Source organism: Spinacia oleracea, chromosome 3 (genome assembly GCF_020520425.1).
Source record: "Spinacia oleracea cultivar Varoflay chromosome 3, BTI_SOV_V1, whole genome shotgun sequence".
Lineage (NCBI taxonomy): Eukaryota > Viridiplantae > Streptophyta > Magnoliopsida > Caryophyllales > Amaranthaceae > Spinacia > Spinacia oleracea.
Genome location: NC_079489.1, coordinates 64275926 through 64291927, shown reverse-complemented (window position 1 = coordinate 64291927; position 16002 = coordinate 64275926). Strand labels below are relative to the sequence as shown.

Below are 16002 nucleotides of genomic sequence, written 5' to 3'. Positions count from 1 at the left end.
ATTAAGCTTAAATACTGGAACACTGCCTAGAAACCCGAGATTCGTTAAATAAAAGGAGAAATAGCAAAGCCAAGTGGTTAGTTTTATGAGAACCGTAACGCACCTCTCAAGGGTGCGTTGTAATGTGTCCCTCATATGATTTAATCGCTTTCATCACCCTTTTATAAAATTGTCAAACTATTAACTAGATTGATCTATCACGCCTAATAAGATAATACCATGGACAATTGAATTGTCATGCTAGGTACCTTAAATCAATCTAAATAAGATAATCACGATCGATTTAGTGTTATGTGTTGCATATTGCTAAAATCAATTCAGAATAGTTTAATAGTTTAACGCATGTCCCTTCAATTACTTATGCTGAGCTAGTAAGGATAACCTGCCTCTGGAGTTATCGATGAGCACTCCTCTCGGTAGTTACAGTCCCCCGAACTCTCAATCTCTGCCCTGCGGGTGTACGTTGAGCGATCCCCACACCAGGGATCACAAGGGAACCTATGGTCGTCGTGGTCGAACATAATTGCACTCCCTTTATGTCACGATAACCGGGTTTTGTCAGTTTTTCTCATTGTCGTTAAAAACTGAATGGCGACTCCTATATTACTAGTCGATTGGGTGTAAACTCACAGGAAATCCAATTACACTTGATCTGACAACGTCACGCCCACGAGGGACGAGGTCACGCATTAGCCTCGTGCTTTTTCGACCCCCTCACAGTGGCGACTCCGCTGGGGAACGTTAATGAAATACTCGTGCTCGTAGGTAATCAAAATAGCCGAAGGGTGAAACGATCCTACTACGCGTTTATTTCCTTATCAAGTTGGGACGACCTGAAAATCAGCATATTAATGTGAACGGACAGAACCGCATAACGAATCTTGGCTCCCTTGGTGTGTTTCATCTCGGGAGTTGGGACTAAGGATACCCATCGCCACTCGGGGGGTGCATACACTTCGAATGTTGTCCACTCGGCACTTTCGCTAGTAGTACACCTGTCCCAAACCCAATCGCTCGCCCACTAGGTCCCTCTCATTGGTGCATGCCCCCTTGGCTTACATCGTGATTGGCCTCTTAGGACGAAATTCGTCTGTTGAATGCACTACCTCGACCGGGGTACGTGTTGGATCTACGATAGAAGCGGTACCAAGCCAGGCGCAAATATTGCCCATAGAAGCCTATCATAAACTACGTGACATATTATTTTTTGCTTCATGTTGTAATGCTAGTTATGTGTAGCGAATTATGTGATTGTGTTGTGATTGTGTGTGATAAATAATACCAGAAAACCAACGACCCTAAAAATTTCCCAAACATTCATAAACACCGATTGGCCAAAGAGTTATACCAAAATACGTGTTCCGCAACCTCGGGCGATCGCCACAAAAATAAGCGACGCCTAGGACGGCCTGTAACGGATCCCACAACGCTGCACAACGCGTAAAGGACGTTATTAGGCAAGCACGCAAAATTAAGTCGTATGAAAAAGGATAGACGAACAGAATACGAGTACCAGTCAGGAACGCATTTTCGACGCCCCTGACTGGGCGCCAATTATTTTCAACGCCCAGAGCTGGGCGCTGATGTTGCTGCCTGGCCTTTTGGTCAGGCACAGCATCCTCGGTACCCGCGCACAAAGTATACGTAGCAATAAAAAAAATTGTCGGTTATTTGCTACGAGGACGTATGAAAAAAGGCACTCGATTCTAAGAACGACTTATAAAATAAACAACTCCTTGTGTCATCATTAGGCCCCCTATGACGACAATGTTCGGCACCAAAACCGAGCATGCTAATTAAATGACCTTGAATGTCACATGGGCAAAGTATTCAAAAAATGATGTTCAAATAAAGTTTTCAAGGAAAAATAATGTTCGAATAAAAAATAAATAAATCCGAGTCTAGACTACGCCATGCCACAGTACAATCTAAATCCTAAGTCTTAGTTGTCTTATACATAGAATCGATCCTAGTGCTTGGTGTCGTTCTGCAAGTTAAAAGGTTAAACCATATTGAGTCTCCCTTCCTAACATTTAAATCAATCAGCACCCATATGTAATCGTCATCCCTTGCTAAGAATCTACGGCCTCAATACTCTCTCTCACCAATAAAAAGAATATATTATAGTATTTGCAAAATGGAAACAGTCACATTCTGAAAATCGTTCCTCCATAGTCGCACAACCCCCAAAGTGAACCTAATTTAAGGTGTCAATACCATTGGCAAAAATTAATGGCCTCAAGGCTTATGATCACATTGGGTCACGACTATCATAGTCCTCTCGAGCCACTCGCTCCTTGAAATACTCTTAAGTACGGACTAAAAGATTTTCCATGAACGCAACATGACGAACGATGAAAATACCCAAATCGGCATGCCATAAGGCTACCATCGGGGTAAAGCAATACACACTAAGAGGGAAGCCGCACTAATGATTCTAGTCTTGCGAAAATGAAAATTCGATCTCCCCAACTAACTACCTTGCCAACATTAAGCAAAATGGCGCATGACAAATGAACACCCAAGGGTTAAAATCTAAAGTGTCAAACCAACGGAAGTTATGGTCCAATTAGCCTAAGTCTGAGAGTCGTTTGGTCAAGTATTATAGGCTTACGCCACGTCATTATTTTGAGTCTAGGCCACCTCCTTGTATTCATACACGGGTTATAATCAGAAAAATTAATGAGAGTTCGAGTCTAAATCACAACTTCCAATTAAATCCCGGAAACTGAAATCTGAAAAGAAGCAAAAAAATTATTTTCGATGTAATTCTTTCGTTAAATTTCAATAAAGTAAAAACAACATTTTGAATCTACGCTATTTGCACATTTTAAGAAACGACTAAATACGCTTGCAAAGTAAGACAATTTAAAGGTCCACCCTAGGCCTATTAAAATTAAAGGTCCACTATAGGCCTACCAAACGAGGCTCACTTAGTCTCGCCTCGTGACTCAAAGACCACAACCATCTACCTTTTAGCCCAAATAAAAAGGGGAGAAATCCCAAGCAAAAAAGAAAAAAGAGAAAGAGAAAAGGGAGAGCGAAAAGAGTGAGCCATGAAATACTTAGCCCGTACCTCCCAAAGTGCGAAATTCACCCAAGTAAACGAAGGAAAAGAATTGAGTCAACCAATCCAAATCATGCCACAAAAACCATATAGAGTTCTGCGATCTTCTACCCTTTCCAATCCTCATGCCTGACTAAGATCTATACCAATTATCCTATCTCATTCAACCCATCTTTCAAGCCGTCTTGAGTCACGAATAAAAAAAAAAGACAAATGAAAAGTACATTCTACGCTTAACGTAAAAAAAAATAACAAAAAAGAAACTTTGCAAAGCACCTTTAAAGTTCGTCTAAAAAGAAAGAAGAAGCATTTACCGCACAAAAAAAGATTCGCAAATATTTGGCACAAAAGGAAAAGAAGCAACGCACCAAAAAAGATCTGCCCAGAAATCATTTTCAGCGCCTAGAGCTGGGCGCCGAAATCTTTAACGCCCCAGCCTGGGCGCTGAATCTCTCTGCTTGCCAAATTTTGTCCAGAAGTGCTCGTCATTTTATCCGCACATACACATAAAAATAACGAACACTTGGGGGGTACATCACGTATTCAGATATACGTACCAAAAAACACATGAAAAGAAAAACACATGAAAATGTGCAAATACATGTACTTAAAAAAATAAAACAAATTTTTGGCTTACGGCAAAGCAGCAGATTAAAAAAATAATAAACATCACTTATTTCACCCTATTTCAAACATTACGATTCCACTCGAACGTACTTGTTTAAAATCGGCATTCTAAGAAACCATTTTCTGGCTAAGAACTACGCAAGACCTGATTCCAAATTAAATCTATTTAAGGCGGATACGTAGGCAATCCATGATTCGGTCCAACCAATTTGCAAAAATGTTAAAACCTATAGAATGACAAGAATAAAAAAATAGAGGTCCCTTATTGAAATTTAATCCAAGTCGAAAGAAAAGTTTAAGTCAAAGGAAGAATCCAAGTCATCAAGATGCCCAAATGAGCACACTTCGAAAAATAATAAGGGCACGTACCCTTGCCAGAAGGAGCACTCACACTCCTAGGCACTTAGCCAATACTCAAAAGATCGCTTTGCCTCAATTGAGTGGGGCTAGCGCGAGCGTCCATGACCTCTAAAGAACTCGACTTGACCCTCCCTAAAGCAAAGTAACTCACTTAAAGACCTTCTTTCACCACTAGACACAGTCATAATCGCCAATAAGTAGTAAAGGCAGTAAGCTTGCAATAAAGAGGATTGTTCTGCGGCATCGCCCCATCGTTCCTTCGAACTCAGGGCACCCGTTCATGGTAATTCAAATGCTTGCGAATCTCCTTTGAAAAAAATCAGACATTGTCAATAGGACTTGGCACTTAACCAAGGCTCACCCTACTCAGACATATGACACGGGCATCTAAAATCGAAATCTGAAAGCATCATTAATGAGAAGACATAATAGCAACTGGGGGCTAAAAATTGAAATGAAAGAGCTAGGGAAAGAACTAAGTATACCTTGACCTTTTGTACAGGCATACACCAAGTAAATCTAAGTCAATTTGAAAACGGTTTATATTCCCGCAATTCTTGAAAAGATGGCCCTAAAAACCTAAAGCATGTGCCACACGGGCACAAGTAATATCTTAACGCCTGCACCCTGGCTTCCAGCAAATCATTAGACAGCATTCCGAAAATTGTAACAGTATTTTAATTCACTCATGTAATCCTGTGCGAACCCTTCTATAAGTCAACTTACTTAGGACACCTCGGATTGTAAACTGTAGGACTCGAATTTCAAATAATTTTCAAAAGACTTCTTCGAACATAATAAACTGTCGTTGGTTTAAGCTAAGTATGCGTTTATCTCGATGTTGCAAGTGAGTCAAAAAGATTTCTAAATATGATTATGGGTAAAGAAAGGCACCTAGCTTTTGGTCAAGGCACACTTCAACATGTGACTACCTTGACCATGGCAATGTCGCACAATACGACATTTACAAGAGAAGTAGCAAATCACTACTCGAACGTACCTCGCACTAAACGAGTCTGTTTCAAACTATTCATGATCCATGTCACCATGAATGCATAAAAACGTATGCCAAGAATTATAGCACCAAGCCAATCCCGTAGCTACAATTGGAGGCTTGAGAAAAACACTCTAAAAATGCTCGAAATGACGATTTTATCGCAAATTCTCGATGCTAATGCTATACACACGTCATAGGGGCGCAATCCTAAGGTTTGATCGTGTAAAACGAACCTTAGAATGGCTACAACCCCTCCCAAATTCTAAGCGCTACTTAGAGTATATAAAGTCACCCCACTAACAAGGGTAACTGAAAATCGCGAGTCACCAAAACTCCGATAAAACTACTGCACATAACGCTCGCCCTACAAGCGCCCGTTACACAGTCTACGTCGTTCCAAAGCAAAAGCGAAAGAAAAAATCAAGGATAAAAAAAAAGAAAAAAAGAAACATCTATGAATTCTCGCATCGAACGAAGTAATAAGCCGTGCACACCCACGCAGAAGGTGCTACACTTGTTCGAGCACCTGAACGAGGCGTGATATAGTACTCCAATGCAAAAAATAAATAAAGATATCCCAACACCTGGAGGAATGTTCTAAGACACGCTGTTAGGCCACACAAGCCTACGTCGCACCATAAGTTCAAACATCCCACGGTACAAGTCTAAAAAAAAAAAGAGTAAGGCATATTGCACTAATGCGGGCACGACCAAGAGTATGAGACAAAGACTACTTATCGCCCAAATTCAAAATGCGAGCCACACGATTTCTACATTAAGGATTAAAGGTAGCAAAATATTACCTACCACGGAAGGGATAGCTCGCACCTACACGAGCAGGACCCCAAGGCATCTTTCTCGAAAGAACCTACAAAAATCGTACGCCAAAAGGAAGCATCCCAACATGCATGCTTGGGGGCTCCAAGCTACGAAATGACCATAGCAAAATAAAAAAAAGTCTCAAGGCAAATGTTTGAACGATCAAAAGGGCACGATGCTTGATCCCACTTCATGAATGGCCCTGAACCCTATCAAGCTTCTAAGCAAACTATTCAACATCAGTCATTGCTCAAAAAAAAAAATGATTCAAGCGAACTGATTAATGGACCACACGCAACGGCCATTCTATGAACGCTCGTTCACACATACATTCTAAGTATCGAACAATCACGAACACGTTCAAAAAAAAATATACGTTCAAAATAACGACAGGAGCGATCAAAGTCTTACGCCTCAAGGTATGTTCCTCGGGCCATATAGACTCGCCCGACTATTTCAATAATTGTACGCCTTAAGAGAAACAGTTCATTTAAATAATCGCCCCAAAGCGACAAACACCGTAGTCCACCAATCGGCTACGGCTTCTCGAGAAATCATCACGAGAAAGTCCTGCCTGGGACGCACTTTCAACGCCCAGGACCAGGCGCCAGATATTCCGACGCCCAGCTCTGGGCGCTGAAAATCAGCTCAACTCATTGTGATCTCTAATAAAATTCTACGTTCCAAAAATAAAGAAAAACAAAAGAGAAGAGATTACGTAGAGTTTCCAAGTGAAATAAACGAACGAACAAGAGACCAACTGTGTCATCAAAAGACCAGCCCAAACAACATTTTCAACGCCCCACCTGGGCGTGAATTATTTCTAACGCCCAGGTCTGGGCGCCGAAAATGAGCCCAGGCCCCAAAAAAAAGGCCCTGACTTCTATAGGGCCCTGCCGTATCCATTCGACTTGAAAATTGCCGATTTCTTTACTGAAAGTCGCACCTCACGGCTTTTTTAAGAGTAGCACACCACTTCAAAGATCGCTCGCACATACGAGCACGATCCCAAACACGATCAAGGACATTACAAAATGAGTATCCCCAAGGAACCTCTTTGACAAGAAATGACCGTCAAGCACGAGTGCTTGGGGGCTCGAAAGAAAATATATATTTCAAAAGAGAGTATGCAAAGTTAAAACAATATTCCCAGACTACGCTGTACGAAGTCCCGTGTTTGGATAATCTCAAAAGATAAAACCAGATTACGACCTCAAGACAAAGGTCGCCGTTGATACTTATACATAGTCCCCTAATCAAGGACCCAAGTAGTGGCAAAATTGAGCCGTAAAGACTAGCTCAAAACCATGAAAGATGATGACCACGAGACAATGGTCCGTCTAAGCACGTTGTCAACCCACATTCAGGTTGCAACTAAATCCGAGCATCCCTCGAAAGAAAATAAATTCTTCAAAAAACAAAAACAGGCTCGCCCACCTTTAGCGGGCGGGGTCTGCATCACTAACCGCGCAGGTCCTCATTTTTCGAAAATGAAATCTTTAAAAACACAAAACAGGCTCGCCATCTTCAGCCGGCGGGGTCTACGTCACAAACCACGTAAGTCCTTATTTTCAAAACATCAAAACAGATTCGTCCACTTCTATCGGACGGGGCGTCCACCCTCAGCGGACAGGCTCGCCCACCTTCAGCGGGCGGGGTTTGCGTCACTAACCGCGCAGGTCTTTAGTCGCTACAGCGATAACTTTTTCTGGTTCCCCTTTTCCAAAAATCAAAGGATTGGTTTTCCGTTTTCCCAAAAAAAAAGCGATGTGCTGGATTTTCCTTCGTTTTACGTCCTATAAAAACAAGGGGGGTTTTCTCGTTTACCTAACCTTAAAAATGAGAATCTTTTAAAACGTTTTACCTCGTGATTGGGCTTGGCCAGGCCTGGTTACACTTTATAGCTTTGATTTCGAAAACATCTTTAGATACTTCCAATGACAAAGTGAGGGAGTTTCTATACTATCGGTTAACAGATTCCAATGACACGTGAGGAATGTGTTAACACTTCAAGTGATGACCCTTAAGTCAAATGTTATCACTCAGGGGCTCGTGAGACCCTCGCAAAACAAGTCACATACACCATGGCTTGTATGACGCACTCCGTCTAGTACTTTGACCATCGTCTCATCCCGAGACTCAGTCAAAGTGGGGGCTAACTGTAGACACCTACTTTTGTCCCCATTCCCGAAAGGGAAGGTTCGATGATGAGAACATAAATCTCCACTTGACAACGCATCTCCTATAAAATAACGAATCTCAATCACCTTTTCATTTCAGCCAAAACTGCTATTTATGGAAACCTGCTAAGAATGGTAACTGCCGTAAAAGGTAGTTGTTAAAAGTGGCAAAGTCATAAAAGATAGAAACCTGTCAGAATTAGGTGTTGCACTCCAACATAAATCCTAAAAGAGATAGAATTTTCAAAAGGAATTCTATTCCTGGTATAATTCGAAAGTAAGAGTTACGTATTAATTAAAATCCTAACGAACCTAGAGTTCGTAACGGGCCCGGACGCATTCCGTCATAAAGTTAATACGCACTAAAAGACTCGGATAAGTCTCAAAAGCTCTGCATTCTAAGAGTCCAAATCTGACAAAGAACTCGGCCCAGATCCCATTTTCAACGCCTGGATCTGGGCGCCGAAATATTCGGCGCCCAGCCCTGGGCGCTGAAAATTCCTGGGGCCGTGTAGTCTCCGAATTCTTTTTGGATTCGTATTCTAAAAATCTATCTTTCCACAAACTCTTTCCCTATAAATACAGCCTCAAAACCGACGTGAAAGACACACAATTCCATAACCTGAGTTTTGACTCTAGCCTTAAGCCTAGCCTCACGCTGCGAAATTGATCCGGCGTTCTGTCGCAATCGACCCAAAAGTCGAACAGAACGCATCCTGCCCCTTGTAGCTGATGAATTAAGCCTAAATACTGGAACACTTCTTAGAAACCCGAGATTTGTTAAATAAAAGGAGAAATAGCAAAGCCAAGTGGTTAGTTTTCTGAGAACCGTAACGCACCTCTCAAGGGTGCGTTGTAATGTGTCCCTCATATGATTTAATCGCTTTCATCACCCTTTTATAAAATTGTCAAACTATTAACTTGATTGATCTATCACGCCTAATAAGATAATACCGTGGACAATTGAATTATCATGCTAGGTACCGTAAATCAATCTAAATAAGATAATCACGATCGATTTAGTGTTATGTGTTGCATATTGCTAAAATCAATTCAGAATAGTTTAATAGTTTAATGCATGTCCCTTCAATTATTTATGCTGAGCTTGTAAGGATAACCTGCCTCTAGAGTTATCGATGAGCACTCCTCTCGGTAGTTATAGTCCCCCGAACTCTCAATCTCTGCCCTGCGGGTGTACGTTGAGCGATCCCCACACCAGGGATCACAAGGGAACCTATGGTCGTCGTGGTGGAACATAATTGCACTCCCTTTATGTCACGATAGCCGGGTTTTGTCAGTTTTTCTCATTGTCGTTAAAAACTGGATGGCGACTCCTATATTACTAGTCGATTGGGTGTAAACTCACAGGAAATCCAATTACACTTGATCTGACAACGTCACGCCTACGAGGGACGAGGTCACGCATTAGCCTCGTGCTTTTTCGACCCCCTCACAACAGGCGAAAAACTAAGTGATACAAACCAACCAGTCAGCGACCGACGAGTCAAGGGACAACTTGCCCAATCTGAGTCACGTCATCCTTTTAAATGTAATGCACAGTCAGTACACAAAAGTATACCTTGGATTGGACAATTTTTCAAATATCGAACTACTCTCAATGCCGCTTCCCAATGCTCCTCTCTTGGTGCTTGCATAACTTGTTACAAAATATGCACTGAATACACCAAATCAGGACGAGTAACAGCTAAATAAATGAGTCCCCTAATCAAGCATGTGTATTTCTCACCATCTGCTAACTCCTTCCCCTCTGCTAAGGCCAATTTATGGTTCTGCTCCATCAGGAAGTTTTCAGCTTTAGAACCCAACAATCCAGTTTCCGAAATAATATATAGGGCATATTTTCTCTAACAAACATAAAATTCATGCTTGCTACGAGCCACTTCTAACCCCAGAAAGTACTTCAGAGCACCTAGATCGTTCATCTTAAAGCATTAACTCAAATATGCTTTAAAACTTTACAGCGCAAAATTATTATTTCATTGAATAATCATATCATCCACATAAATAGGCACAATCAATTGCAACTCACCCTTCGAAAGAGTAAAAAGAGAGTAATGGAATATGATTGTTGAAATTCATATCCCTTTAGCGCCCTAGATAGCTTCTCAAACCAAAACCTAGGTGCTTGTTTCAGACCATACTTTGCGCATACTTTGCCGACATTTTTATTCTGAAATCCCGGAGGGATCTTCATATAAATTTCCTCTTCTAAGTCTCCATGCAAGAACGCATTATGAACATCCATCTGGTGCACTTCCCAATTTTTAACTGTTGCAATTGCTAGAAAAGTACGAACTGTCGCCAATTTCTCCACTCGGCCGGGCAAATGTTTCATTGTAGTCTAAGCCTTGTTCCTGATGATTTCCTAGACAGACCAATCTAGCCTTTAATCTGAGCAAGTTTCCATCTTCATCTCGCTTCTCCGTATAAACCCACTTGCTCCCAAGTGCTTTCTTTCCTGTTGGTAAACTCTCTAATGTCCAGGTTCCCTGTTCCTCAAGAGCATCAGTTTCAGCTGCAATTTCCTTTCGACAACCCTCATGTCGCATAGTTTGCTTCAATATTTCAGGTGCATTTTCTTTCTGCAAAGCTGCAATTAAATATCTGTGTTTGGACGAAAAATGTTCACAATTAACTGGTGATTCTACCTTTGTTGTTGAATCCTCTCCCTCTTTTCCCATGGTAGTAGTATGGAAAATTTCTCACGTTATTGTATTTGAAAAGCTTAAGTCGCTACACTCAATTCCTCTGTTCTCAATTTGTGCGGGAAAAAAATTAGGGGTTTTAACCTAATTAAGCTCTTGATACCATATTAAATGCGGCTTAAACTCTGATATTCTCATTAATGAACTCCGTATATATATTACATGGGAAGGGATATTCTAGGTAATTCCGTATATTTAGGATATTGCATTATTAACATAATAAACTTGGTATACTCAGCAATAACCAAATATGATTCACTTGCCATCTTTCTAGGAACTATACTAATAATCCTACCCAGTAGAATACTTGCCTTTTAACATTCTTTATACATTTATCTATACAGATTACGTTATGATTCCAATTAATGAGAATCATTCCTTACTAGCCAAATATTATAATATTATAGCGCAATAACTCATAGAGGCATATCCGACTATAGACACAATCAAAAAATAAATGTTGGTGAATTTCAACATGAGCATCACAAATAGTACAATTCTGCTCCAAACTGATACCAAACCTATGTAATCTTCCTCTTGTCTTTAGTCTTCACATCATTGTTAACCAAGTAATAACGTTGTGCTTAGGAACTCCAAGCCTTTGCCATACCATAGATGTCCAGTGATTAGGCTCCATATCACCCACAACAACCTTATAGATCTTCTGAATTGAGAATTGCAGTTGTTGAAACTGAAAAGTGCACCTTGATCTGATTTTTAACATCACACACCCTTTTCCAGTATCGATCAGTTGCTGAATATTTGAATATTTGAATGTATTGTCTTTTTGCGTAGAATTCACACCACAAGATGATATTTAAAGTAGTAACTTGGAGCATCGTTCAGATCTAACACTAATATATAATTGTACAATTATTTAATTTGGTCATGCTATAGTTATATGACAAAATAACAAAGTGCAAACGTATGCGTTAGATTCTAACGTCGTGGGTACAAAATAATGAAATACTCCGTATTGCCACAAATAACAGGTACAATGTACGGAGTAATATACTACTAGTAGTATGTTCTTCATGTGTGTATTGATCGGAATCAAATTAATTATGTTCGTTGTATATGCAACATATATTTATTTATTGAACATTTGATCTGAAGTACGTGTTGCATTGATCAAGACCAAGGTGAACTTTCTCTCTCGTTTATGGGAAAAATTGATATTATCGGTCCCAACTATGGCCGATTTACTTTAAAAGGTCCCAACTTTTGATTATGTCAGGGTGGTCCCAACTATAGAGAGTGTTTTCCAAAAATGGTCCCTTAGTTAAAATTAAGTGCTAAATAACTTAATTAACACTCATATCTCTCGTGCAATAATCATATTTTATAATTAAATGAAGTAAATGGAACAGTATGATATGCTTAAATCAACTTAATTAATAGTTTAATAAACCAAATGACCATTCTTGGAAAACACACCTTAAAGTTGAGACCACTCTAGAATAATCAAAAGTTGAGACCTTTAAAAGTTAAACGGCCATAGTTGGAACTGTCAATATCAATTTTTCCCTCGTTTATGTCATAAAAAAACAAAACACTAGTTGATTCTTAACAAGAAATCATCATTATTAAAACAAAAAAAAATTCATAGGGATTGAGTAACCGTTTACACGAAACCTATAATGGTTAACCCAAAACTAATAAGTAATAACCATTAAAATGAAAAGCTTATGTTAGCACATGTTTTTATTAGAAGATAATTAACTAAGTTAACTAGCATAACTATTAACCAACGGAAGTTGGTGGAGTTGGGGAACTCGATCACTTAATTTGTTATTTGTGGTCACAAGGTCGAACCGCATAAGTTGCGTTATATTTGGCAGTAGCTCAAGTGTTGACATGCGTAGCTGAGCTGATTAACTAACCCAAGATAAATATTGGTTCAGTAGTGTCTTTTAACCTACTAAAAAAACAACTATTAGTTTTAAAAACTAAGGTTATTACTCCCTCTAGGTTTTTTAAATGCATCACCTGCATGAGCATATAGTTTTAGGATACTCATGCAAATTTATTATTAAATGATGCAAGTCGACCAGTAGATCATTTACTCATTAAAGAAAAACAACAATGAAGACCATGACATTGATATAGTGTGAGAGATGGTGGTTTTATTAATTAAGCGGGAACGATGAGAGAGAGAGAAAAATAATTTATAAAAAAATTGAATATTGATTAATGAAAGAGAGATAAATAAATAATAAATATGGTAGGAAGTTATCAAATATAGAAGTGGTGGCACTACAAGGATTTGTATCTTTAATGACAACCTGATAATGACGGGTCAAAAATCCCGTTGCAAAAGGCTTTTGCAACGGGGTTAATAACCAAACAAATATGGGAACAATCGTCACAAATATTTTTTACGACGGGTTAACGACGGGATTTTTCATTAACGACGACCCTCTTTTATGACGGGTTCGCGATAGGAAATTCAGTCATTAATCAACGATTATTAGTCTTTAGCGACGGGATTTCCCGTCATTAATGATACAATTTCTTGTAGTGTGGTAATCGTAATTATAATCTTTTACTCATAAGACGATTTTAATTTAAAACATATAAATATTTAATGTAGTTTAATTAATTATATTATGTACTCTGTATTATTTTACTCCCTTAATTTGTTCCCAATTAATTAAAATCTTAGATTAGTCCAATGTTTAAAGAACAATTTATTTTTTCTTTTGACCTAAGAAAAGAACAAGTCTTATATTTCAAGTTTATATTTCTAAGATAGTTTGAAGTAATTAAAGTCAAGTTCAATGTTAATTTTCTATTCAGACTTATCACGAACATAATGGAATATGTACTGCTTTAGGATCATTACTTTGAATGCTTCAATATGACCAACTTACCAACATGACGTACAACTTAAACATGTAATTGATCGGAACAATCAATAATACGCCCTCCGTTCCACATAAAAATACTCACCTGCATTTTACATTTTTACGCATATAAGCATTAATATTTTAATTACTTGTTAATTTATAATAATTATGAATAATGTGAATTTGAAAATACATATTAACAACGTACACATAATAAGTTAATTAGAGCATTTCCTTATCTATAAATTAAAGTGGGAGTATAAGTGATACTAACAATTGGCCACGTAGATAATTAATTAGGTGCCACGTAGATATTTGAATTAAATAATTACTAATATATACAACTCCATCTAAAATCAAACACTCTAATAATAAAAATAAAATTCATCCAAAATCAAACACTAATCTAAAATAAAATAAATAAGATTCAATTTTAAATCAAACATTAATCCATATTAGAGCGCCACGTAGGAAATCTAATGGTTTCTTCTAATGAAAAATAAGATTTCAAAATTAATTTTTAATTAAATAAAAGTAGAGTGCCACGTAGATAAATAATTAAGTGTCATGTTGATATTTTTATTAATTAATTTTTAATATTACGCATATACAATTTCATCCAAAAACAAACACTCTCATAATTTTCAAAACAAAAATCTAAAATGAAATTGAATGCAAAAACAAAAACTAAATCTAATATATAAAATTGGTATATACGTAGGAGTTTTATTTAAACATAACAATTTAATAGAATCCGTGCATTCCACGGGCTAAAATCTAGTTTAGATAAGTTAATAAAAATAATTTGAGATAATATGAAAAAGGGTCAATACATTCAAATGACACATTTTTATAAATTCTAATAATAAAATAAGATAATGGAAAATAAAATAAGTTCATTACCAATAAAATAAAATAAGATAATATAAGTAAAGTTTAGGGGAATAGAACGGTACCAAACTCTAAGAGCATGTACATTGGGGCTCTTGGAGTGGCTCTCCAAGTAGCTCTCCAACAAGAACTATCTCTTGGCCAACATTGGGGCTCTTGAGTGGTTCTTGGGGGGATCTTGAGTAGCTCTTCATGGAGAGCTACTTCAAGGTAGCTCTTGCCCAAGAGCCCTCCAACAGTTGATTCTTGTTGAAAAGTAGGGAATAACTTTGAAAATTGGATAATAACTTTGGTTAAAAACACAATTAATTATGGACCACCAAATGATAAAAATGATAATGGAGAACTCATTTGAGTAACCAACCAATGTTGGGTGTTTTTAAAAATGAATTCTTGATTATGTCTTGTAAATAGATAGTAGTAGAGAGAGGGGAGAGTCCTCCAAAAACTCTTTTGAAGAGCCAACCAATATACATGCTTTAAGCAAACAATAAGAAACGAAGAGAGGAGGAAGTCTTTGTGTATACTAGGTATACCATTTAAATGGTATACTAGCAATAGAATAATACTAAAATCAGAAGTGGGGTTATTTTAGTTAGAAAAGAAAAAGGAAATGGGGGTTAATTCTTAGCGCCATGGAATTTTGGTGAAATTCTAGAGAGAGAGTGAAAATTTCCCCAATTGCGCCAATGTCACTGCTGAAATTTTAGGCGGCAAAAATGGTGAAATTATTTGCATAATTTTTTTCCGTAAACTTTAATTTCTATTCTGTTTAATTTCTTCCCCCAATTTCATAATTATTTTTCAGATCTGGTTTGTTTGATTAAAATTTTGAAATCCGTATGAATGAAGCCCTCGAATGTGGAAGCTGGGCTCACCTTGTGTATGGTGTTTGTCATGAAGTAGGCGTGGATAAGTTGGCCAAAAATTGGTAGGCGCCGGAAATGAGAACTTCTAAGGAGGGTGAAGGAGTGGTTGGAAGCAAAAGGAGGTTGCATTTAAACCAGGTATGTTTCCAAGTTTCCGTAATTAGTTGTAAATAAACCAAATATTTCATTTTTTCATACAATAAATGCATTCAACTATTAGTGGAAAAATAATTTCGAAATATTTATTAAAACGAGGTCATTCAATTCAGTGAGTAGAGACTGAGAATTAGTTATGGTATGAATTTTTTTATTATCCATGTTATAAATTTGAGTAATGTTGAAATTACGGTTTGAATTTGGTTACGAAATATGGGGAAAAAAATTAGGATAAAGATGATTGGGATAATAATTAGGATCTCAACGATGATTGGAATAAAATTTAGGGTATTGTTATTGATAAATTGTGAAATTACGGAAAATATTTTGTTAAAAGAGGAAAAGGCAATGGGGAACATGAACTCATTGGTAAACATTTTTAAGGTTTGGTATCGGAATCCTGTACCATACTCCAAATTAAACACAATAAATTTCATTATGTAGGTTCTTGAATTGGATGG

The 16002-nt window shown here is 37.9% G+C and overlaps 1 protein-coding gene across 1 annotated transcript; it reads right to left on the bottom strand.

The window, feature by feature from the left end:
- Positions 1 to 10335: 10335 nt before the first annotated feature.
- Positions 10336 to 10752, bottom strand: LOC130469732 (uncharacterized mitochondrial protein AtMg00820-like). Its single transcript, XM_056839184.1, has one exon. The coding sequence runs from the start codon at positions 10750 to 10752 to the stop codon at positions 10336 to 10338; it is 417 nt and encodes a 138-aa protein (XP_056695162.1).
- Between the last annotated feature and the right edge of the window lie 5250 nt (positions 10753 to 16002).

Excerpts from the sequence above, each read along its gene's own strand:
- LOC130469732 (XM_056839184.1), bottom strand. The coding sequence starts at position 10,752 with ATGGGAAAAGAGGGAGAGGATTCAACAACAAAGGTAGAATCACCAGTT.